The sequence below is a fragment of the Acomys russatus genome, chromosome 17 (genome assembly GCF_903995435.1).
Source record: "Acomys russatus chromosome 17, mAcoRus1.1, whole genome shotgun sequence".
In the NCBI taxonomy this organism is placed as follows: domain Eukaryota; kingdom Metazoa; phylum Chordata; class Mammalia; order Rodentia; family Muridae; genus Acomys; species Acomys russatus.
The window spans coordinates 24,265,791-24,290,007 of record NC_067153.1 but is presented as its reverse complement, the minus strand read 5'-3'; the positions used below and the strand labels follow the sequence as shown (position 1 = coordinate 24,290,007).

General features: G+C 40.4%; 1 protein-coding gene and 1 pseudogene across 3 annotated transcripts in view; one reads left to right on the top strand and one right to left on the bottom strand.

Moving 5' to 3' along the window:
- Nsmce2 (NSE2 (MMS21) homolog, SMC5-SMC6 complex SUMO ligase) overlaps window positions 1-24,217 on the top strand; it is a 214,451-nt gene that overhangs the window by 74,462 nt on the left and 115,772 nt on the right. For all 3 annotated transcript variants that reach the window (XM_051159621.1, XM_051159622.1, XM_051159623.1), the window contains one exon: window positions 3,673-3,826. In XM_051159621.1, the coding sequence (XP_051015578.1) occupies window positions 3,673-3,826 (154 nt within the window). The remainder of the gene's footprint in view (window positions 1-3,672; window positions 3,827-24,217) is intronic.
- The window catches only part of LOC127201763 (leucine-rich repeat protein 1-like), a 65,283-nt pseudogene continuing 55,182 nt past the window's right edge, over window positions 14,117-24,217 (bottom strand).

Genomic DNA, 24,217 nt, shown 5'->3' with positions numbered 1-24,217 from the left:
AGAGGACCTGAGTTCAGTTCCCAACACCACACCAGGCAGCTTAAAACCACATGTAATTGGTTGGATCCCTCTGGAGATCCAACACCCTCTTCTGGCCTCTTTTGCCATTGCATTTATGTATACAAACCCATACTCAAGCAGACATAATAATGTTAAAAATAAGTAAATAGAGTAGTCAAAAATTTTAAGTATTAATCAAGAATTATAAACATGATTTTATTTCCACAAAAATGAATAAAGAGTAACTTAAGGTCCCTGAGGTCATTAAGTAGACCTAATCCAACATGACTAGTAACAGATGTGGAAATGAATACATAGGCCATGTGTTGGCATGGGAAAAGGCAGCTTTGTACATTGAGAGACCCTGTGGTGGCACAGAAAAGATAGCCTCCTGTAGAGGAATGTTGCTTCAGAACATGATTGTTCTGGCAAGAGATCACATCCAAAGACCTTCTAAGACAATGTGATCTGGCTGGAATACAAACACGCCTTTAATCCAGGAGACAGAAGTAAACAGATCTGAGTTCAAGGTCAACCTGATATAGAGCAAGTATCAGTTAAAGAAAAGCGTAGGTCCAGGCATGGTAATACATACCTTTAATCTGAAATGAAGGTAAAGTTAGTTTGTAGAAGGAAACACCCATACTTGAAAATGACGTCTAATTGAGTGGCAGAAAAGGTGACAAATCAAAGAAGATTAGACAGGATAGGATACACCCAACTCTCATGAGAAGAGAAAGGAAAGGGAAGCTACTTAAGAGACAGTTTTACCAGGACAATAATAGCGAGATGGACTGCTGAGAGATAACTCAGGTGAAGACAGAACGAGCCAGAAAATGAGAAGAAGCCAGAAAATTAGAGCAGATTGCTGAGTTAGTTTGAAGCCAAGTAGGGCAATTCAGGACCGAGAAAGAAGCCAGATTAAATAAGTCAGCTGGGAGAAGAGTTTGAGCCAGAACAGCTGAGTTGAACCAGCCAGCCCAGAGCTCAGAACAAGTAAGAGGGAGTTTAGTCAGCAGTAAGTCTCAGAGGCTGAAAACATTCTAGGACTAGGTTAGATTGCACATAGGCTAGAAGCTTCCAGCACTAGGTCTAGGTTAGCAAAAGGCGGCAGTAAACCTCCCAAGACAGCAATTGAGCCAGGAGAATAAAAGTTGGTTTTACAGTCTCCTGTAGTGGGAGGAGCATGTGTGGCATAGAAGACCACTTTATACAGTGGGAGGACCAAATGAGAGCCCCAGAGAAGATGACCATACACAGTGAGAAGTCCACATAATGGCATGGAAGAAGATGGACTTCCTACCCTTCTGTCCCCTGATCTTGTATTTCTGGACTTTGGAACTGTAAAAGTAATTTCCCATTGCTTAAACTACCTAATAAACCTTGGTGCTTAATCATGGCAGTTTTGTCAAATTAGCACATGTGGTGAGGTGGGCTTATACATTATATCTGGACATGTTATCATTAGTGAGTGAATGAACTTTGTCCTAAAGAAGAAAAAAAAAAGGCTACCTTTGTTTTTCTTGTACTAGAATAACATACACGATCCGTTACCAAAAAAAAAAAAAAAAAAAAAAAAGAAGAAGAAGAAAGAAAGAAAGAAAAAGGGAAAAATTTTTCCCTTATTTCTCTTAAAAACATGGACAAAATAAGAAACCATTAGTTGCATTGATTGACACATTTGTTGCAATAGTTGACACATCAATTATGTTCTAGGCTATCATTCAGATTGCTTGGATATATAGCAGGTTCTCTGCACTGGAAACGTGTGCCACATGCAGCAGTGGACTTACATAGAAGATGTCTGCTATGGCAAAGCTTTCCAACTTCCTGGAAGTTCTGGCTATTAGAAAAACATTTAAATCACTGAATTTGGTTTATTCTGGTGTTTCTAGTCATGTCTTGCATTGCAGTCTTGTTGGCTGCAGATGATGATGTTTATTGCCGTCATCACTCTCCACGCACTCCCCTTCCCACCCAGTCCTCTGCTTAGTGCTTCCATAGCTGTTGTAGTTAAATCACGGGAACTACAGAAATTACGATTGCAGCCAGCCAAGACCACACCCTTCTCCGTGCTGCATGAGGCCATTATCAGCTGTGGACAAACTAAAGCCCAAACTAAAATCCCATACTTGGGATTAAAACAAAAACATGTATATATAACATAACTGAGTCTTTAAAGTAACCAAAACTTCCATTGCAAACCAGTGATCAAGTGACACCAGTATAGACATTATCTTCCTTCACTCTCTCACATAAGTATAAATTTGGGAAGTTTTTGGAATCCTGCTTACATTGTCATTCTTCTGAGCTAAGAAATATCATAGCAGTTAAACAGAGGGAGGGTTTTGCCTTCCTAGTAAAGGTCTATTTGTGATGCTTGTTTTGTATTGTGACTTTGTGGTATTCCTTGCTTCAAAGGACTGCCAGGATCCCTTTCCCATCTGAGCAATAATATGTACATAAAGAACTAGCTTGTTTCTAGCAACAGCGTTTGAGTTTAACTATCAGTGAATTTGTAAGAGTACTCATCAAGATCCAGGTAGTTGCTTTTCTGGCCATCCTCCCCGTCTTTTGTCTTTTGTCTTTTGTCTTTTGTCCCTGAGGCCTGGGTAGTAAAAGCTAAATTGCTTACGATTCCTCCTCAACAGAAAATAGTAAGCTGTTTGAATGGGGCTGTGTGGCCTTACCAGGCTTCGGCTGTCAGAGATTGCTGAGTGATAAGTGGTAGTGGGGATGCAGGTAGTGCAAACCTTTTAAGACAACAGCAAAGTTTATATTACTTCCTAGAAGAGGAAATAGCTTTCCTGAGCCATATCCTGGAAGAGCGGATCCAACCACAGAGGTCTCCTACTGCACTGCTGACACGGAATAAACTCTTCAAAATGAGGCACTGTCAGCTATTCTATAAAACAGTGAAAACCACAAGGTGTGGGCAACACTCAAAAGAAAGTGAGTAGGAAGAAGAACCAGGGTTCTGAAAGAGTGTCGTGCTGCGACTGAATGTTTGTTCTGGTGGAGATGAATATCTAATTTAATTAAGACAAGCTCAACAAGATAGATGTGACAGTGCAAACACAGCCAAATGGTAATTGCAGCAGTGAGTACCTACATAGTGCTCACAGTCCAATACCTTTAATATTTCTGCATGGCTGAAATTTTTATAATATTTGGGGGAGAAGAACATACATCGAGAGTTTGGCTTTGAACAGAACAAGTGGGATACTCATTCCTTGTTAGGCCAGGAAACTGGAAGGTCAAGATTGAAGCCTTAGTTTCTGTTGTTAATATGGGAATCACTGTCACCAGCTGGTCAAGGGCTAGAACAGGGCACTGAGACTAAAAATGGAATAACTGCTGTTGCATGTAAGGACAGGCTGGGCTGAGCGAGGTGAAGGGAAAACCGTGATGCCCACATCTGGGCCACTTGCTGCATCTGCAACATTCAGCAAGTTACTGGACACAGTGACAGGCTGTGTGGGATGGCAGGGACAGTATAGCTAGCACACAGGATGAGGGAGTCCCCTCACCTTTTCTGAGTGGTCTAGTTGTCTTTTGGGAGGATCTGCTTTCTTTCATACTATCTTTTGAATTAAACGAGATTAAAACAGTTATATAGCCCTTGTTGATAACACTTGTCTCTAACATATATGAATTTGTTGTCTTTCTTAGGTAAAAGAAGAACGTCCAGAAAAAGTGCCAGATCTGAAATTACTAGTGGAGAAGAAATTTCTGGCTTTACAGGATAAGAACTCTGATGCCGACTTTAAAGACAATGAAAAGTTTGTACAGTTCAAGCAGCAGCTGAGGGAACTGAAGAAGCAATGTAAGTCACCTGCTTTGCTTGGCTTCTTGAGTTGAGGGAGCTGACTGGAGCAGTCCCGGAACAGGTTCTGTGGCATTCGCTTCTCTGCTTGCTCCATCCCCTGCCTGAGTGGCTTGTCTTGTTGCAGTTTCATGTTTGTCTAATACTGATTCCAGTCTTCTGTCCGTTTTTGAAAGCCAACAGTTTCCACAAAGTGTCTCACTGCTGGGCAGGGGAACTGGGGAAACAGCAAAACTGAAAACCATTTTATTCACAAAACGATGGTAGTTCCTTCAATACAGATTGCTGTGCCAAGCTCTAAAGTCCGTGTGGTCCTGTTTGCTGCTGGGGAGTGGCACTGGGGCAGCTTCCTCAGAGGGTTCTTCTCAAACACGACCAAATCCCTCTGACACTTTACCCTTGGGGACTGTAAAGTCCATGCAGTTACTAAACTGGCTTCTGTTTTAGGTGACTGTTATATGTGGGGTTTTTAATGGGCATAATTTTGTCTTGAAAATGAGAGTGAGGAAAATAATTCAACACACACACACACACACACACACACACACACACACACACACACTCTTACAGAGTGTACCAGAAATAATGTGTCTTCTGTGTGTGAGGAGCCAGTGCCCCATCGTTTCCTGTTTCTCCATGTGGTCCTCAAAATAATGTTAGTGAATTGGATTTTTTTTTTTTTTTTGGTCTATTTAGTTTTGTAGGTTTCTTTTTGTTTTGTTTGTTTTAGGATTGAGACTTGTATATTCCTTAAAGAACTGTACAGAGAAGCAAAATAGCTTGTTCTTCTTTTTATCGTTAGTGCTCTTTCACGTTCATCTGTATACTGACAGAGCAGGCATGTTATATGTGACATAAATTCATTTTGTGTCCCTCTATGTACTCAGCATAGTGCTTCGTGCTTTGAAGTAGACCTTCTTTTAAGTAGAGTGTTTTCTTTAAATTGATGCTGAGATCTCAAAAATGACTGAGGAAGCTGCTTCGCTTTTGTCTATTTTACAAATAACTTGTTTCACAATTTCTAACGTTTTGCAATCATGATGAGACTATTGCTGTTCTGTAGATTTAAACAGTAAGCATTTCCCCACTGTTTGGTTCTTTATTGAATATTGTCACTACCAAAATCTTTCTCAAGTAATTTTGTGGTGTTCTCCCAAATAGAGAATAACTCCCAGAAGAGAGAGGATGGGGCTTGCAGGTTTTATGTTTTCCATAACAGACAACACATTCTTTAACTTTAGCGTGCTTGGATCCAGCTCTTACAGACCTAATGCCAATCAGGTATTTTATAATAAAACTGAGAAGTAAATATAAAAAAGTATGTTTTCTTCCTCCATTGTTACTTAGTCACAAAGTTATTGGTCCATAAAAGAAATTATATGAGATTTTAGAGTAATATGGTCTTGGGAAAATTTTCTAATCAAGGACATGTGATGCAACCAAATTAATGTTGGAATTGTGATCATTATTCTTTTTAATACAGGGAGAGAGAAAGAAAGAGAAGAGAGATGTGTTTCCCCAGGTCCAGCCATACATATCATTTGGGTAGTTAAATGTAAGGACAAAGTAAATTTATACTGAAAAGTATGCTTCCTCATGTAAGAGTTCCCCACGTATTGCAACACTGGGATTAACAGAATTTTCCCTTTAATTTCCCCTGAAATGTTATTTTAAAAGCTCTAAGTCTTGAATAGGAGGGCAAACAAAATATCAGCACTCTTTTAAAGTGCTACATCAGATGCATATATGATGCTTGCAGAATGAAACTCATAGCTCAGTGTTTTGAGCACTGCCAGTTAAACTTGCACCATGTCCAATAGATTTTGTTGTTAGATTTCATTCTACTGTGAGGGCCTGACTAGGACCAGGATCTCACAGTGCTTGTGAGGGCCACGTGACTTATCAAGTTGGTTAGTTCATCTGTTTTGAGATACGTTCTGGAGTTAAGGGGAGCAATAATGTCTTGTTTGTAAAAATTGGAAAATAGTTGCCTGTTTTGATGAAGTTAAAGCTGTAGCAAGAGCCCTGCAGGCATGGTGGTGTATGCTCGTAATCCTCACACGGGGCAGGGAGAGGCGGGAGGGCCAGTGCTGTAGAGTTGCTTTTTCATGGAAACGGCCATGATATTCTTTTCATATTCCTCATTTAGTTTTTCAAATCATAATCCAATTAAAGAAATGTCAGGTAGTTGTTGAATGGGGTTTGGCCAAGGTGGTGGAGTCTGGTGAGCAGGACTAGGTATTCTCTTCTGTACTTAGTTCACCCTGGTATAGATAGGCAGCAGCTGCTCAAGCTTTGTGAGGTCCCTCCATCCCTTCAACGTACTGGAGATGTACTTCTCGGAGTCCCAGGTCACACGTGTGTGTGTGTGTGTGTGTGTGTGTGTGTGTGTGTGCATGCGCACGGGCTCACGCCTCATAGTATTTATCTTAGTGGCAATCAGAACTGAGGATTAAAAAATAATAATCTATTTTTTAAACTAATTTTAATTTCATTATTTAAAGTCTATTTTAAAAATCTATGCCTATTATGTGTTACGTATAAACAACATTTAATATGAAACATACTGTTCCCCCAAACATAAGGAAAATTTAGTGAGACAAAGTGGCATTGTTTCCTATTTTGCAAATTTCGGCTCTGGCCCACAAAACATCTGGATCCTCTTTCTTGCTTTTGCATTGCTCTGTAACTAGTCCTTGTTTTGGTTGAAGGAAAGTAAAATTTCACACACTGGTATAGTAGTTGCATTTTCAGACCACCAGAAATTCTCATCTTGAAAATATCAGATATGGGCTGTCTGTGATACAAATTCAACTTGCAAAGTAGGGATAGTTTTTGTAATTGTAATTATTGGGATTTTTCAATTGTTGGGAGTATCAAAACAGGGATAATACTTAATGCTATGAAAACCTGCTTCTAGTGTTTACAAATAGGTTGATTAGAGCCCAGACGTGCTCACTTGTTTATGTATGGTCTGTGGCAGCTTTCACAATGTCACTGCAGAGTCCATGTTGCATCACAACCCACGGCCCACAAAACTTAAAATATTTACTATCTGGTTTTTTACACAGAAACTTCACTGATTCCTAATGTAAACTACATCCAGCATTTCTTAGCTTTTGTTTTTTAACTCGAGATTTCCCACACCCCAAAATACCATAAGTTCTTACATACGTTCAGAACACTTTTAAACACCTGTTCTACATTAACCCATGTAGTCGATAGTCTCATATGAATAGAAATCATAAATTTACTACTGGGAACAAATAGCATGTACAAACATAAAACAGTGTGAGAACCATTAACGTAATAAGTTAAAATCAAAGAAAATGTCAGAAACAAGTATTATGTAATTTGAGGAAAGACAACATTTTATCTGGCCTGCTCTTACTGCCTGTCATCAATAGGGGCTCTGTGGATCAATATATTCTAGGACTTCCTGAGGCTGGGTTTAGGCTAAGTAGGAAAGAAGATACTGACTGGTTACAGTGGGAAACAGGAGGCAATGCAGGTGGTAGCATTTATCATTCCTAGAATATAAACCTACTGGCTTGGATGTGCCTGTTAAAGGATAGCGTTTCTCTAAAGATAGCATGCTTTATTTGCGTATAGTAATGCTGTAGTGAATATGTCTTATAGATGAATCAAGCATCAAATCCAGCCTATTTGAACACATCATTTTTATCTCTTGGACACCCAGTGTGCCCTTTTATGGTTACTTTCCTCATCGCTATGGTGAAAGCACCCGGCAGAAACAACTGCAGGAAGGAAACCATTATTATGGTTCACAGTTTCAGAGATTTCAGTTCGCGTTGTGCACTTAGAGGTCACGACAGCAGTAGCATGTGGAGAAGGCTGGTCATTTCTTGGCTGATGGGGCAGGGGGAAGGGTGCTTGCTTGCCAGGAAAGGGCCTCAGACAAGATACACCCCCAGATCTGATCCTGGTGACCTACTTCTTGAAGCTAGGTCCCACCTCCTAATGTTTCCAGAACCCCACTAAAAGATGAGGCCATTAATGTTCAACACATGAGCCTTTTGGGGAAAGTTCATACTTAATCCATAATACTTGTATGTTAGAGAGAATTATGTCTACCCCAGTTTATTTCTCAGGTTGTCACCCAGATTTTGTGAGGTAGTGGTTCCTTGCAAACTCTCAAACTCATTTACATTTATTATCAAAAGAGCTTAGTATAGAGTACAGTAGAAAGAATACAGTTGTAACAGCCAGAATTCAAGCTGCATCCTAGCCCTGACAAATTAATCTTTTATAGGTTCTTTTTGATGGCAAGTTAAGACACCTGTGTAATATGTGTTCATCTGCATTTGTCCTCTTCCTTTACTATGATTGAAAGTCATGTCCAGTCTCTGTATTGTACCCAGTACATGAAGTTCTTAGCACTTGTGGATTAATGAATGCCAACTGCAATTGTTTGAATACCTGCAGATGCATGACTGCTCTACATACATTGCTGTTTGTTTCTCATCACTCTTCAAGATGACTGGGGAGAAGCAATACAATTTGCTTTTGACTCATAGTGCTAAAGTTTAGGTGGTGTTTGGATGATACCAAAGCCTATGAGGGTTGGTATTGTTTGTTTGTTTGGCTTATATTGCTTGTTTGTTTGTTGCTTTTGCTTATCTTCAATTAGACTGACCCTTAAAATATCTGTCTTCCTTTCTCTTAACTACTTCATTTCTTGAGAGATGGACTTGTAAAACTGTCAAGTAGTAATTCATGTGGGTCACCAGATCATGGTGAACTGATGTATTCTAATCACTCTGGCAGTGACATTTAGAAAGCAGGGAGATAAGATGCAGCAAACACTGTATATTATTTATTCTTTTTCTCTCAGGCTCATGACCTTGACAGTGCATTCAACACACAGGTCCTCAGAATGCCATTTCCTTTGTGACTAGTTGCTGATTTCTTTTGTGAATAGTTCCTGAGTTTGGCAGAGGAATGGGATATTCATGACATCACAAGTTTACAGCAAGTTCTGTGAGATACGGTTTCAAGCATAACCAACAGTAAACTGACACATGTATCGTCATCTCAGTCTTTATGGTATCTATGGGGGAGAGGAAAGAATGAATACTTCAGGTTCTGTTTTTAGCAGACTGAGCACAATATGAGACTCTTGGAGGTGACACATCTACCCAGTGTTTCAGTCAGGAGGCCACAAAGCTGGCAGGTACATTCACAAGGAAAAGAGAAGTTTTAGAATGAGAGATGGCTACAATTCAAGTTAGTAAAGGAAGGCTCCCTTGTCAAGGTAAAAATGAGTCAGCAGCAAGTTTGAACAACTGGACTGTGGGTGTTTCTCTCGTTATGACTTTTATGAGGGTGCTGTCATTCATGCTAGGAGGCAGCTGGACTCTAGGAAGACCAAAGCCTCAGTGCTTCAAAGCTGACAGATGTTATACTTACGAAAATAATTATATTGTCAAACTGTAATTCCAGAAATTAGAAAGATTTAAGTTTTGTAATCTATTTGTAATTGGAATGTCAGGCAAATTATTAAGTATTTCTACTGTATCAAGGTTTTGTTTTTAAAGACATGCATATATTTGTATTTCAGCAAGATGTTTAAATCCAATCTGGAAGCTCAGTATATGGCATGTTACTATATTTGCATAAAGGGTAAGATTCGGTTAATCAATCTGAAACTTTAAAATCAAACAGAATGTGTTAAGTTAATGATTTTTATTTGGCTTTGAAAAGCACCTGTAACTGAGGATTTATCATATGCATATGGTAGCAATCACAGGGTCAGGGCAGAGTGGAAACATGACTGCAGCTGGCCCATGTGCCCTGGAGCTCATAACAGAGTACACTGCTAGTGACAATATTGGAAATCAAGGCAGCTGGTGTAATCTTGCACATTCAGAAAAATAATGACTTGCTACATTAGTTTCAGTTTAAGGTTTTAAGACACATTTATTCATGTGATACAACAATGAAGACACACTATTAGAAGTAGAAAAGCTCCTGTGTCCCCTCTGGCCACTCAGTTTTTATCTCTGGTTCTCATATCCACACTTCTTGAATGCTTCTTTCTTTGAGATAATGGAGTGTGACATGCTCAGTTGTCAACACACACACATTGCCTCTGTACAACCATTCAAATATATTTTCTTAGAATTTTCCTTAGGTAGATGTTCAGAAAGAGCAGAGCATAATTAATTCAGTGGTACCCCTTACAATATTATTTATAATTAACATATAAATAATAATACGAATGGCTAACAGTAAGCTAGATGAATTAACTACTCTGCATTAATAATGCAGAATATTTACATCTAAAAATAAACCTAGGAATCAAATGCTTATGGTATTAAGAGTTTTTAGATGTAGGATACAAGTTCAATGTTAGCTCTAAGCTTGTTAGCTCATGCCTAGATGCCAGTACTTGGGAGACGGAGGCTGGAGAATTACTAGGTTTAAACAAACTTGGGCTTCATAATGAGTTCCAGGCTAATGTGTACTACATACTGCCTCAAATAAATAAATAAAACTTTAAATGTTTAGTATGATTGCATGTAAAGTAGACTTTGTCTTGGGGTAGTGGCACATTGCTATAATCCCAGGACTCTTGAGGCTGAGAAAAGAGAATTGATATAGAGTTGAAACCAGCTTGAGCTAGATAATGACAGCCTATCTCAAAAAACTAAAAGTAAAGGAGACTTCATCACATTTTAAAACATTCAAACAATTTAAGCATAAAGTAACTTTTAAGAAAATGAGTAAGCAGCAGGGTGTAATAGCACACACTTTTGATCCCAGCATTTAGGAGGCAAAGGCAGGAGGATCTATGAGTTCGAGACCAGCCTAGTCTACAGAGCTGGTTCCCGGACAGTCAGGGTTATACAGAGAAACAATGTGTTGACAAACAAACATCATAAACAACAACAACAAAATAAAAATAAAAAAGAAAGAAAGAAAAAGAAAATGAGTAAGGAAACTACAAACTGGTACTGAATATTGACAAACCAATTATCTTACAAAGGCTAGAGAGCCTCTCCAGGCTGTATGAGGAACAGGAGCATAATAGGAAGAAAAACTTCAATACAAACTCCAGCAGAGACTTGAAGACCCCACAAAGGAATGTACAGAAATAACCAGCTAGCGTGCACCAAAGATTCCTGCCAAACCCACATTCACAAATAAGCACTGCTGGGTGCCCGTGTGACCTATCCCGTCTCTGTCCTCCATTCCAAGAAGTGTATATGCACCAACACTCCACCTTCTAAAAGACTCTACAATGAATAAGAAACAAAATCCTTCCATTCATTAAACACTGCTACAAGCTAGGACTGACAAGAATGCTTGGGAAGTTGCTTTCTTAGAAAAGATGAATGAAATCTGGGGACATAGCTTTGGACTGAAGTGCTTAGCTAACATGTTCAGATGGTGGGCTGGAGCCTCTGCCATAGCAGAGGGTGGAACGGTACACTTATAAATTAAAACAAAAAGCATCTTTCTTTCCCAAGATTGTAAAGGCATTAAAAGAAGAAACAGGTATCCTTTTACCTCATGCTAGCATGCGGACTCATCTGAGCATGCTCCTCCTGTGCCCGCCTGTTACCAAGTCAGTATTCATCTATTGCTATTGGCTTCTTTGTCAGTGCCTTGTCACATTGTTCTGGAAGTAGCAGAAAGCATCAATGGCTCTTCTAAACCACTGTTAACACTTTGTGTATGTTGATAGAAGGGGTACAGTGTTCACAACCTCTGTGTAACGCGTGTTTTATTTTAAAAGCTCATGCATTACTTAACAGCAATGTGAAGCAGTAGGCGGACATACTGTCCTTTTTAACAGATGAGGTTCTGCAATATTACATTTTCTGTACAGTCTGTCACCAAAATTCTTTTTGTCCCATTATAATTTATACCTTCCAACATCCCCAGCCACTGGCAACTGCTGTGAATTTTAACTCTTTTACAATGATGTAGAAACAGAACCGTACAGCCTGGAGCCTTTTGAGTGGCTTATTTCATTTACCAGCTGCGTGGAAATCTACCATTGGTGCTGTTCACATCAGCAGCTTGTTGGTGATTTCTGCGGTGTCATCAGCTGTATGGGTAGTGCACTTTGTCATTCATCCATTGAAGAGCATTTCTGTGGCTATCACTTGTGGCTTTTGTGAGCAAAGCTGCTCTGAGCATCCACATACAGGCTTTGATGTGGGTATAGGTTTGCATTTCCCTTGAGTAGTAGGTACCTAGGCATGACATTGCTGACTTGTATGTTAAGTATATGGTGTTTGACTTACAAGAAACTGATCAAATGTTGTCCATCATGCAGCACAGGAAGGTTCTGGTTGCACATGAGTTAGACTGGCTGTTTTAAGTTTAGTCATTCTAACTAGTACCTGGTGGTATCTTACAGTTTTAACTTACCTTTCTGATTTTTTTTTTTTTTTTTTAATTTCAGTTGAGTTTTTTTGGTTTTGGTTTGGTTTGGTTTCAAGACAGGGTTTCTCTGTGTGATAGTCCTGGCTTTCTTGGACTTACTTTATAGACCAGGCTGGCCTCAACCTCAGAGTCCTGCCTGCCTCTCCCTCCCTAGTGCTAGGATTAAAGGCATGCACCATGACTGCCCGGCTTGTATTTAGTTTTTCATGTAATGTTCATATTTCTCTAGTCATCTATTACATTTACTCTTAATTTATTCCACAAACACCAAAAAAAAAAAAAAAAAAAAATGTGTGTGTGGTGGTCTGCAATCCCAGCCATGGGAAGTGGAAGCAGAAATACCAGGAATTCAGGGTCATTCTCATCCATATAGCAAGTTTGAAGCAAGATTGAAATGATATCCCATTCCAAAAAATTATAAACACCCAAATTCCAGCAGCCTTAGTGCTACCTAGAAATGTATTGAAGTATGATGTGCCACACTTTACTGCAGACCAACTGAATCTGGATTTGGGACAGAGAATGACTTTTAACAAGGTCTTCAGTGATTCACCTGTACTCTGAGTTTGAGAAGCACTGTCTACAGTAGAGGTGCTCCCCTCTCAGTAGACATCAGCAGCAATAATGAATATTAAAACAACAAACATCCAGGCCTCAGTCCCCAGTGTGGAGATTCAGACTCAGATTTAGCTGGTGTTTGGTAGGCCTGTAGGCATTGGTTAATCCCTAGGCGATGTTAATATGCAGTGAGCCTAAAAATAACTAATCTTTTAAAGCTTGCTTAAATATAGATCCAAATTGACACCAGTTCCAGACTTCATGTGCTTATTAACCCAAAGGGAAGATTCATCCACGAATATCTTAGCATAGTAGAGTCACCCACCGGTTACTCACCTAGGTACCCTGCATTTGACTATAAACTCTTGCCTTTCTCTATAGCTGCCGTGGCTGGCCTTGAACTTGACAGTCTTCCTGCCTAAGCGTGCTCACCTGGCTATATTCTTATATCAGAGAGCCTTATTAACAGTGCTGAGAAACACCATGAATGAATAAAACAGTCTCTATAATCACAGAACCCACATTCTGGTCTTCGGCATTTAGTTAGCTCGACTCATCTGACAGCACTTTTGACAATACAGTACTTTTTTTTTTGTACTTCTAAGCATATTGTTTATTTGTGTACATTATTTATATTGGGGTGTGTGTGTTCACACTTGTATATGGCTGCACTCATGGAGTCCAAGGTAAGGCTTAGTGTCCTCATTTATCACAGTCTGCCTTGCTCTTTCGAGGTAGGGTTCCTTGTTGAACTTGGAGCTCCTGATTTTTTTTTTTTTTTCCAGCTAGGCTGGTAGCTAGCAAGTCACAATGATCTTCCTATCACCACCTTCTCAGCCTTAGGGCTACAGATGTGCATGGGTCCACACATAGCTTCTAGATGCATACTGGGATCCTGTTTCCATTCTTCCTGCTTTTGCAGTAAGCACTCTTTTTTTTTTTTTCTGGTTTCACAATAAGATTAAAGATGTATTTAGTATTTTGACTGAATATGTACATGTGTACCACATGCGTATCTGGTGTCTCTGGGGGGTAAGAAGAGGGCATTGGAGTCCCTGGAACTGGAGCACATATAGTTGTGAAGCATCATATGGGCGCTGGGAACAGAACTCCAGGCCTCTGCAGGAAGGTATGTGCTCTTTACTGCTAAGCCAGCAGTCCCCTGCCAAAGTTCATTTCAGCTTTCATTAAAATTCCAGAGGCAAATAGTTGAAAATGCTAACGTAATACACATTTTCTTCCTGTGGGGGGAAAAAAAAAAGCTTCCCTTTCTCTCATTTGTTACTGTTAAAGCACAAATACATACTGAACTAATCATTTTAACAGATCAGAGGATTTTACATAACAGATTAGAGAACAAAAGTAAGAGATAATTGGAGCGTCCATTCTACCTGTGTTATTATTTACTAAGACCGCGGTGTGGGCAACAGAGTGTAGATTAACTGTAGTAGTTCCTTGAATGAAGGGCTGTAGACAAAGTCTTCCACAGACACAGGTTCTGGCAGTATTCAAATCCTGGCAAAGATGGAAAGGAATGATATGAGGGCCGGATGGAACCCTATTAGATAGTGTGGTTTAGTTAATGGTACTTGAGGCTTTATAATTGGAAGGACTTCTGGTTTTTCAAAAGTATTTCCAAAAAGGTCCAAGTACTCCAGAGATAACATTTTTAATCCACAAGGTAGACTTATAAGTTTGTTTTGATCTGCTGATAGAAAGCAGAGGTTTGTTAGCTGTCCTATAGTGAAAGGAAACTGGATCAATTCATTATCGTTAAAGCTTAAATTTGTAAGTTCCTGGAATTGGCAAAGCTATACAGGGAGGGCCTTGATTTTGTTCTTGTTGAGATCCAAACTCTGAAGTGACTTCTGGAGCAGACTGACACAAGGGCACACTAAAGGACTCCAAGTGATTGTCTTAAGGCCAAGCTCTTGAAGGTGGGCGAGGTCTCCAGTTGTCACTGGAAGCTTGTTTATACAATTGTGACTCAGGTCTAACTTCTTAGGGTCTTTTCAAGCAGAGCGTAGGCACATCACCTGGACAGGCCTACAGTGAGAAGCCTGGGGATGCTCCACAAAGTATAGAAGGCTCTTGCTCAGGGGATAATTCTTTTTGGATATGATAACTGTTTTGGTTCTAGATTTTTCAAATTCTGGAGTCTTCCCTGGTTTCAGTGTTGAAAGTGGTGTGTCGATGTCACAGCCTCTAGGAGCCAGTCTCATAGCTGAAAAGAAAGTCCTTAAACTGCCAGAATTGGCCTTACTCAGACAGATATCCACAGGAGGCTCCTTTAGCTGGACAGTGGCTTTCCCTCATCCACAAATGTGATGAAGAGCTGCTCAATGTTGTCTCTTAGCTCATTGTGGGTTCCCTGCCTGTGCTTGGTGGTGGAGACTAGCAGGCAGGCTCCTCTTCCCAGACTCTGTTCTTGCCCCAGGCTACAGCTCACTCCTGTGCTGGCACAGGCCTACCACAGCCCCTATGCCCTTGCCTCGGGCCTTGAGTCCCCAGTCAAGTGAGGGCCACCTATGGACCTCCCCCTCACAGTGCAGCCTGATCCCACTCTAGCAGTAAGCACTCTTATACTAAGTCTTCTATAGTCCTAAGAAATATATTTCTGTGTTTGTTACGCTCAAGTACTGCCCTTCAGAATTAATCTGTTTTTATATTTGTTGAAATTTGTATTAGTCATTTCTGGATAATTATTTCAACTCGTTTCATAATTTACATATGTTAGTAACATAGCTAAGGCTAGCGACCACTAGAAAATTTGAGATGAGAAAACATAAGTTGAGATTGTGTCCAAACAAGTAATAATTTGCATTTTTATTAAGTCAGTGGAATTTTATACTCTCGGAAACTATGTGTATATGATATAACACTAATAAGAATATACTAACTAGCGTACAAAGATGTAGAAGGTATCCTGCATAGTAAGATCTAGAATAGAGAGGGGAAGGAGGCAAAAATGTTTTCCTGGAAAAGTGGCTCTGAAACAGAGCTGAGACCAGCTTCCATGGCCTCCATCATCAGCCTAGCACACCCTGTGACACATCCAGGCCACATGCTTCTTCCTTAGGAAAGATTGACAGCGGACTTAGGGTTATGGAAGAAGTAATTTGAGGTACAGAGAAACCCATATTTCCCTTGGCTCTTGCACCCACCTGCATGGCTTCCTTGTTAATTTTTTTTCCAGTGAGTAGGCAACTACTCTGTAAGCGTTGGGCCAGGCTTCAGAAATAGAAACAAGTAATTGATGCCTCTCATGTGAGAGGCAAAAGAGATTGTCCGATGAGATTTTGGAGTCTTATAACCTGACATGTAAAACCTGTAGAAGAAAAACTGAGTATAGGAGCACACTCTTCTAGTCCTAGCACTCAGGAGGCTTTTAACAAGAAGATCAGGACTTTGGGGCTAGCCTCAACTACATAGCAAGTTTCAGGCCAGCCTGAGTTACATGGGACCTGATCTCAAACAAAATAAAACAAACAAACCTGAGAAGATATTTAAAATCTAAGGAATTGGATAAATGAAAAGTCTTTAATAGTGCTTTCCAAGATTAACTATCGGTAGGTTATTGTAAACAAGTAAGACAATATTTTCAGGTTCAGATAAATTCATCAATCTTCTCTTCTGTGAGATCCCTTCCTTCGTCTTTAGTGCAGTTTGTGTTGGTTGGAATATCAGGTAAATGAGAACAGACCTGTCTTCTTTCATATTCTGCACCCCTAGAAACTGGCACGCGACTATGACTTAGTATTTTTTTGAGGAATGAAGACCTAGAGAAGATTATGTGTTCGTAGTTTCAGGATGCTCTCCCCTGCCCTCCTTCCACGGCAGATGTCTTGACACATTCTAGTCCTGAGCATGAGAAGATAACACAAGGCCTTGTGTCCTTTTTTACCAAGGTCACATTGGCAGATCTGGGCAGCAGTCATCTTTGTGTGTGGCTGCCAACTGACTGGAGATACCATACTTCCTGGCAATCTTCCTTACCCAGACTGACCACTAAGTCCTTGACAGAAGATTCTTCCTGCTCTTCTTAGGTGTCACTACACTTTGTCATTATTTCAATTGTATACTGTAGGAAACTTATAACGCAGCTCAAGAAGTTTGCATTTCTTCCTTCAGCATCAGCCTTGATTGACAGGGTCACTGTTTCTGTTATGTTGTGGCACTGATTTGTCTGTCTCCTTTCCAGATCATCAAACTGGCCATGGTTCTCACATTGGTAGAATTACAGCCAAGAAACTGTAGTAGCATATGCAGTTTTATTTTCCTTCTGCTTTAAACACAGTGGTTTTATTTTACATGTACTAAAAGAAAAAAAAACCTTCTTGCAAGAGATAGGTAAAGGGACAGGAGAGATGACTCATCAGTTAAGAGTGTTGATAGTCTTGAGTTCAGTTCCCAGCACCCACATGGAGCAGCTCACAACTGTTTATAACTCCAGCTCCATGGGACTTAACACCCTCTTCTAGCCTCCGCCAGCATTGATATTCTCACGCGCGCGCGCGCACATACACACACACACACACACACACACACACACACACACACACACACACAACAACAACAACAACAACCAAGAAACCTAAAAAAACCATCTTTAAAGGGGTTATCAGCAAGGGCTGGAGAGATGGCTCAGTGGCTAAGAGCATTGTCTGTTCTTCCAGAGGACCTGGGTTCAATTCCCAGTACCCATATGGCAGCTCACAACAGTCTGTAACTCCAAGAGCTGACACCCTCACACAGACATGCATTCAGCCTAAACAGCAATGCACATGAAATAATGAACTGTGCTATCTAGTTTGGTTCCTGGAAACTTCTCAAGGCTCTCCTGTTCTTCCTGCTCCTTCTGGTACCAACCGTGTATACTCGCAGCAGGATGACTGATGTTTGCACGGTGTAGCTCTGATGGAGCGTGTACTTGTGAGACTTTCAGAAATCGAGTAGTGGTCTTCTGGATGCTCCCATCAGCCCTCTGGAACACTAAAGACTAACTATCTGGCTCCTTTTAGAAAGGACCCTGTTCGCTGCCCCTCCAGACTTGCTCATGGTGCATGCCATCCCTTCTCTCTCTTCCTCTGCTTGTAGTAAGCTTGTCCTTCTGCCTTTCCACAGATATCCGTGACCTCAGCAAGCCCCTCCCAAACTAGAGGAAATCACATCTGTAAAGTGAGACCTTTAAGGCAGTCTCAGTCTGGAGAAGACTGTCTAACAACAAAGATTAGGAAAAATATTTGTTTGCTGGATTGTTTGGAAAGAGGAATGAGAGGTAAACCTTATGGTAGCTTTGAAATATGCTAATTGCTCTGTTTTAGACTCTGTAGAATGGAATCTAATATTGAAACACTCATCATACAATATTCAAATGAACAGAATTCTGTCCTCTGGCTATCCCAGCAAGCCATTCTGCGTCCTCTGCTTTTGGTTGCAGTGTATCCCAGTAGACACAGGAACTGAAATATACCGTTTTCTCATCTTGCCTGACTCACTTGATGCAAATAGCAAGTTCCCCATGACCCAGACTGTAAAAATAGAAAATGCATTATTATATTTTGAGAACAAGCTTTGCAGGTAGTGAGCTATTCTTTAACAGCTGACCTGGTTATACCATAGTCTGGGGACTGGGTACCATATCGGGAGGAGGAAAGTGGATCGCTTACAGGAACAGAAGGTTGAGAGTTGAGTTTCCAAGTCACAGGTACTCAGCATCATCCCTGTAGTTGGTAAAAGATACTAGCTGCATCTGAAGGTTAAACCTAACATAATCCAGTGATTTGAGATAGTTGTTTGCAACTATTATAGATAGAGCAAAGGTATACCAAGACTATAATATATTTTCTGGTAAATATACCTTTGGAAATCAATGCTAATGTGATAGTTCCAGACCAAATACTTATATACTGATACTTTTCTGTAGTGTTCAATAGTAAAATTCAGGAACAATTGATGCTTTGATAAAATTATCGCCTACAAAATGTTTTGTCATGTAGTGGTAATATTTAAGTCCTTATGTGTATGCATGCCTGTGTGTGCCCCTTGTACACGTGTGTGCATGCCTGCATGTGTGCCTGTGTGTACCTGGTGATCCTTTACCAAATAAGGAAATTTACCTATGAACAGAAATAGAAGGAAAAGCCGTGAGGAGCAAGTAATGCACTTAAATGACATCGTGAGTATATGAGGGAAACGATTACAAGGGTAAGTGCTGAGGCCACTTTCTGACTTAAATAAGTCAATTTAATTAAATAATAGAGAGTGTTGCATTTTTATTATCTGTGTCATCTGGTTGAGTTTGAACTTGAGGCAGGTGGACCTAGTGTGGCACATAGGATAGGCTGGAATGGGAAGTGCTCCTGAGATTCTGAACTACTGGAGACTAACTGGGAAGGAGAGAATACATACGAGAAGTACTGTACAGGTGGGATACTGGCTGAAGGTAATATTAGACCTCAGAAAATGAGGAGGTAAAGGTGGTTCTAAGATCCCAGCTTAGTCAATTGGGAAAATGATTAAAGATGGCGTGGGACAGTTTGGAAGAAGGAAAGGGCAGGGTAAATTATGTGATTATATTATAATTTTAAAAATGTGTTTAAAAAGATACCCTAAACCAAAATGTAAACCCTAAGACATTAACCTTAGAGAAGAAAGCTATGTGAGTAGTAGGGTGGCCATTTGTCCTGGTGCCTGCTGTGATCCCAGCAGCTGTGAGGCAGAGGCAGGAGCATCTCAGCTTGGAGACTGGCTTAGTGGCATGGTAAACTGAAGGTCTTCAGTCGTGCCACAGCAGCTCATGTTTGTTGAGTCATTTAAAAATACTCCAGTATGAGTTGTGCCTTACAGCAAGATAAATAATGAGGTTAGAAGATGTGTAGTTTTGTAAAGCACGTTTCCACTCTCTTAAGAAACTCACTCTTCACCTGTTCATCTTTCTCTCACATATGCCTCTGGTTAGCTTTTTGTAGAGACCTAACTGCTTTATATCCCTCTAACCCAAAGCTTCAAGGTAGAGTTGAATTAGTAAGGTCAGTAACCAAGTGAATCTGAAGGTTACAGCTAGTCTCCCAGGGCCCTGAGATCTTGAAACTTACATACACAGTTACTACACAGGTAGTAACTACACAGTTGCTACATAGTTAGTAAGCTACACATTTAGAAAGCATGGGTTTCAAGTAAAGCATTTTGCAGGCCTGCAGTGTGGGACATCCCTTTTTGTCCACATAGTTGTTTAAGCACCTGTGCTGAATGCCAAGACCTGGCCTAGATATTTAACATGGGAATTCAAGAGTCAGTTCAAATGAGTGTTAGGAGTTTCTACCTTTTCTATCACCAAAATACTTTTTGACAGTTATTCCTTCAAGCCATGGGTTTGTTTCAAGAGATCCTGTTTACTACCCTTGCAAACCTTTCTGCAAACCTTTTTCCAAATACTGAATGGCCATGAATAATTTACCAGGTTTCCTGCTTGTCTAAGGATGAATATTTTTCCTTGGAGCATGACTCTTCAATGAGGCTCCTTGTGGGACTGCTGCTCTGTGCAGTCCTGTCATCACAGCTGTGCCAGACCCTTCTTTGGCTGTTCCACACACTTGCCTTACTTGGTTACAGTTTCTCTCTCCTCTCCTGCGTGCTGACCCAGCCTTTTCCACTCCATTGCCTTTGCAGCAGTGGCCATCTAAGTGTACAAAAACACTGCGCAGGAAGGAAAACAAAGGGAACACTCAGCCTGCTTCTCGGGAATTGTGCCTTTTAGAGCAGGCATCTCCATGCTTTTTATGTTGTTCTCTGCATATTAATTGTATTTTGTTGATTCATCTGTATATGTACTGTACGTAATGTCAGTGTTTACATTGGTAATGAAACCTAACCTTTTCTCTCTTTCCTAGATAAAAGTTAATTTAGAAAAAGGAATTTCTGATTTTCTCTATATTCTGAGTTATGTGCAGCCTATCTTAGACACCTCTGCTGGGAAAGCTAACTGATTAGTTTTGCTGAGTGGAATTCTAGACACTATGTGTGACTGTAGCATGATCTCTAGACATAGCACTAGGAATTCCAGTAATGAATGGTTTAGCTAGGGAATGTTCTAGCATCTGTTCCTCTATCCTCCTAATTCATCTGTTCACCAAGCACAAAAGCCCTGTGTGTGTTTGGAATAGACATTGTTTATTCCGAAAATAGGGTTTTTAAATAATCACCTGGTAGATTTTTCATTTTACAAGATGAAAAGTTCTGGAGATCTGTTTTTATAATAATGTGACTGTATTTAATGCTAATTGTGTCAGCTTTCTGTTGGTACAACACAATACCTAAGATAGTCAACTTTTGAGAAGGAAAGTTTTATTTTCGTTCATAGTTTCAGAGGGCTCAGCTCATAGTCATTTGACACTGTTGCTTTGGGTCTATGGCAGCATGGTATATTGTGACTGGAGCACATAGAAGGGAACGCCTGTTTACCTCATGGCAGCCAGGGGGCAAAGAGAAAGATGGGAGTGAGCCTAGACCCCCCTTAAGGGCACTCTCCAGACCCCCAGATGACTTAGCTTTCTTCCACTAGATTCCACGTTATAAGTATTTCACCTCACCATAGCGCCACAAGCTAGGAGCAAGCTTTTGTGTTGTTGGCCTCTGAGGGACACTCAGAATTGGAACTATAGCACTGATGAATTGTGTGCTTTGTGATGGTTAAAATGGGCTCCTCGTGGCTCTCCTGTGTTGCTGCCCTGCCTGCTGCCCCTCTAGGGTAGTGAGTAAACTTTTCCTTCTGTTGCAGAAAATAATGAGCTTAAGATAGTAAATTTTATGTTGTGAGGCATTTTCCCCTCCAATATAAAGACAATCAGATCTTACCTACTCTTTACCTGTGACTAATTCATTTTAAAACCTCTGAGTGCCAGCCAGACTATCACCATATGTGATTCTGTGTCCATGAGGTATCTGTCCTTCAAATTTTCAAGTGTTTTTGCTAAGTCCTGTAAGCACTGTTTTGTAATCGGCTTTACCTCCACTAACAGAGAAATGTAATTTTGATTTGTAATACTAAGCAAAGTAAAGCCTATGAACAGCAAGCAGTCTGTTAGAGCTGCTTCCGTGGCTCAGAGTTCGTAAGGACCCTTTAGTGACTTTAGTGACCCTTTAGTGACGGCGCTTTTGTGGTTTAGATGCAGCAAGGCAGGCAGGTAGAAAACAGAAGAGCCTGAGCTGCGCTTGGTTTTTCCCATATTCCAATGCCTGGATGTAAATGAAAGATGAGCATTTCAACTTGGTTGATCTGACTGGGCTCCTGGGACCAATGGCTGCGCTTATACCATAAACACTGGGAAGAAGCAACCATGGAAACACTTGTTTTCTTGTTGAGCTAAATTTACTCTGGGTTGAATATTAACACAGCTCCTGGCAGGACTTTAAAAGCAAAAATAGCTTAAGCGTGATTCACTCTGAGTCACTGCTGGTGCTGCTGTGCTGCCTAGAGCTTGACATTGAACAAGTTGGCAGCCTGCATTGCTACATTTTTTTCTAGGAACTCTGAACACATTTCATTCTTGTGAATTTGCTTGTGCAATGATATTAAATAGAGTAATATGTTTACTTTGTTTCTAAGTCAAATGAATTTGAGAATGGTGAAACTAAAGTATTTTTCTGGCTTTCTGGAAAAGCAAGATTCTCAGAATTCTGTGGTTACTTTAAGATTTTATTTTATAGGAGATTAATAAAATATGGAAATTCTAGTTTAGATCCTGGGGCTTCTGGAAGTTTTGTTATTGGGGCCTGCTGGTACTATTAAGCAGAACTCATTAATCTTCTGGTATTACCAGGCAAGATGATTGTGCCACTCACAAAGCGCTCTCGCTCTCTCTCACTCCCCCCGCCCCCTCACTCTCTCTCTCACTCTCTGTTCCATTTTCTTTCTTAGCATGGAGGCAAGCAGTACTGCAGCCCAGTATGCAGCTCAGCTGGGTGTTTAGCTTAGGAATGCTTTCCTTATTTGAGATTAGATAATAGGAAGATCATGGGCTTTGAGAGACAGACCAGACCCACCCATGGGATCTCTGTTGGCTCATTAGAGGCTTCAGATGCCTTTCCCTGAGTAAGCCCAAGCGGCTGCTAAATAGTGAGTAGCCTGTTGGCAGACTGTGGGAAAGCCTAGGAAGGATCGGTTGTCTCATCTGGAGTCAGCGTGGCTAAGTCCAGAACTCTATATGAGAGTGGTTTCCCTTGATGTTGCAATTTCTATTTTAACATGGTTTTGCTTAGCTTTTGGAGTTGCCTAACAGTATAATTTCAATTGAGGTTCACTTTCAGCTCTTGAAATTTGTTTTTTCCTAATTTAAAGACACTATCATTTTGTCTTAGAATTCCAATGACTTATATAGAAAGAGTTTTCCGGTGACAGTCTTAAAACCAAAATGAGCCTAGCCTAACTTTTGATAGTATTTTGAAATTATTTTACCATAACATCTTACATTAGAAGATGCAACTCTGGTAGAGAATTTCAACATAGTTGCATAAATTGTGTTTCATATTACAACTTGCTCTGTGCTTGACTTCACTGAAATTAATAAAAGAACCCTTTCAGAAGGGCCTGATCTGGTGAGTTAGCTTTGGTTTGTTTTTTTTTTTTTTTTTTTTTAAAGAACTTACTCATAGTGTATCCTGTGTTGCTAAGGTTTCAAAGTCAGCCTTTCAGCCGCACCCAAAACCCTTTCAGAGGCTTAAAATCTCTTCATTCAAGTTTCTTCCCAGTAAAGATCAGAGATCTATATGAATTCCAGGAGATGTGTGATGACTTCGTGAGAGCTAATGCTTGGATACTGAGTCTTGGATGTTCCTTACTCTGCAGTCAGAGATCTCTTACAGCTGGCTGACTCCCCCCTTGTGGCTGCCAGAAATATCCCTGAGGTGTTGTGTCCCAAAAGGATTCCATCCCTGCCTTGGCGCTAGAGAAGGGAACATGGGTCTTGCCATAGCATTCCCTGACGCCTGGTCATGCATACTCTGGTGATAGCTGTGTTTTGGAGGCATGTGACTTTTTGGCATGTCTTTAAAGTGAGATAAATGGGCCTTGGGTAAATAAGCCTTTCAGATTGTAAAGTGGAAGGTTTAGCCTAGTTGAGTCTCGGCATAACCCAGTAGCACTCTGTTACTGTAGACCAGACATGTATTCCTCCCTCTCCCTCTCCTCCCCAACTCCTCCCACATGGTGTGTGTGTGTGTGTGTGTGCGCGCGCGCGCGCGTGCGTGCGTGCGTGTTTGTGTCCATCTATTGAAACATACTTATGTAGCTTCATATGTTAGCTATTATAGATATGTTGTATTGGACCTGGGGAAGCAATTGACAATGGTTTTTATTCCTTTTGCTATTTATACATGGAGATGAGATTACTGGGTAATATCTAGTAATTCTACTGT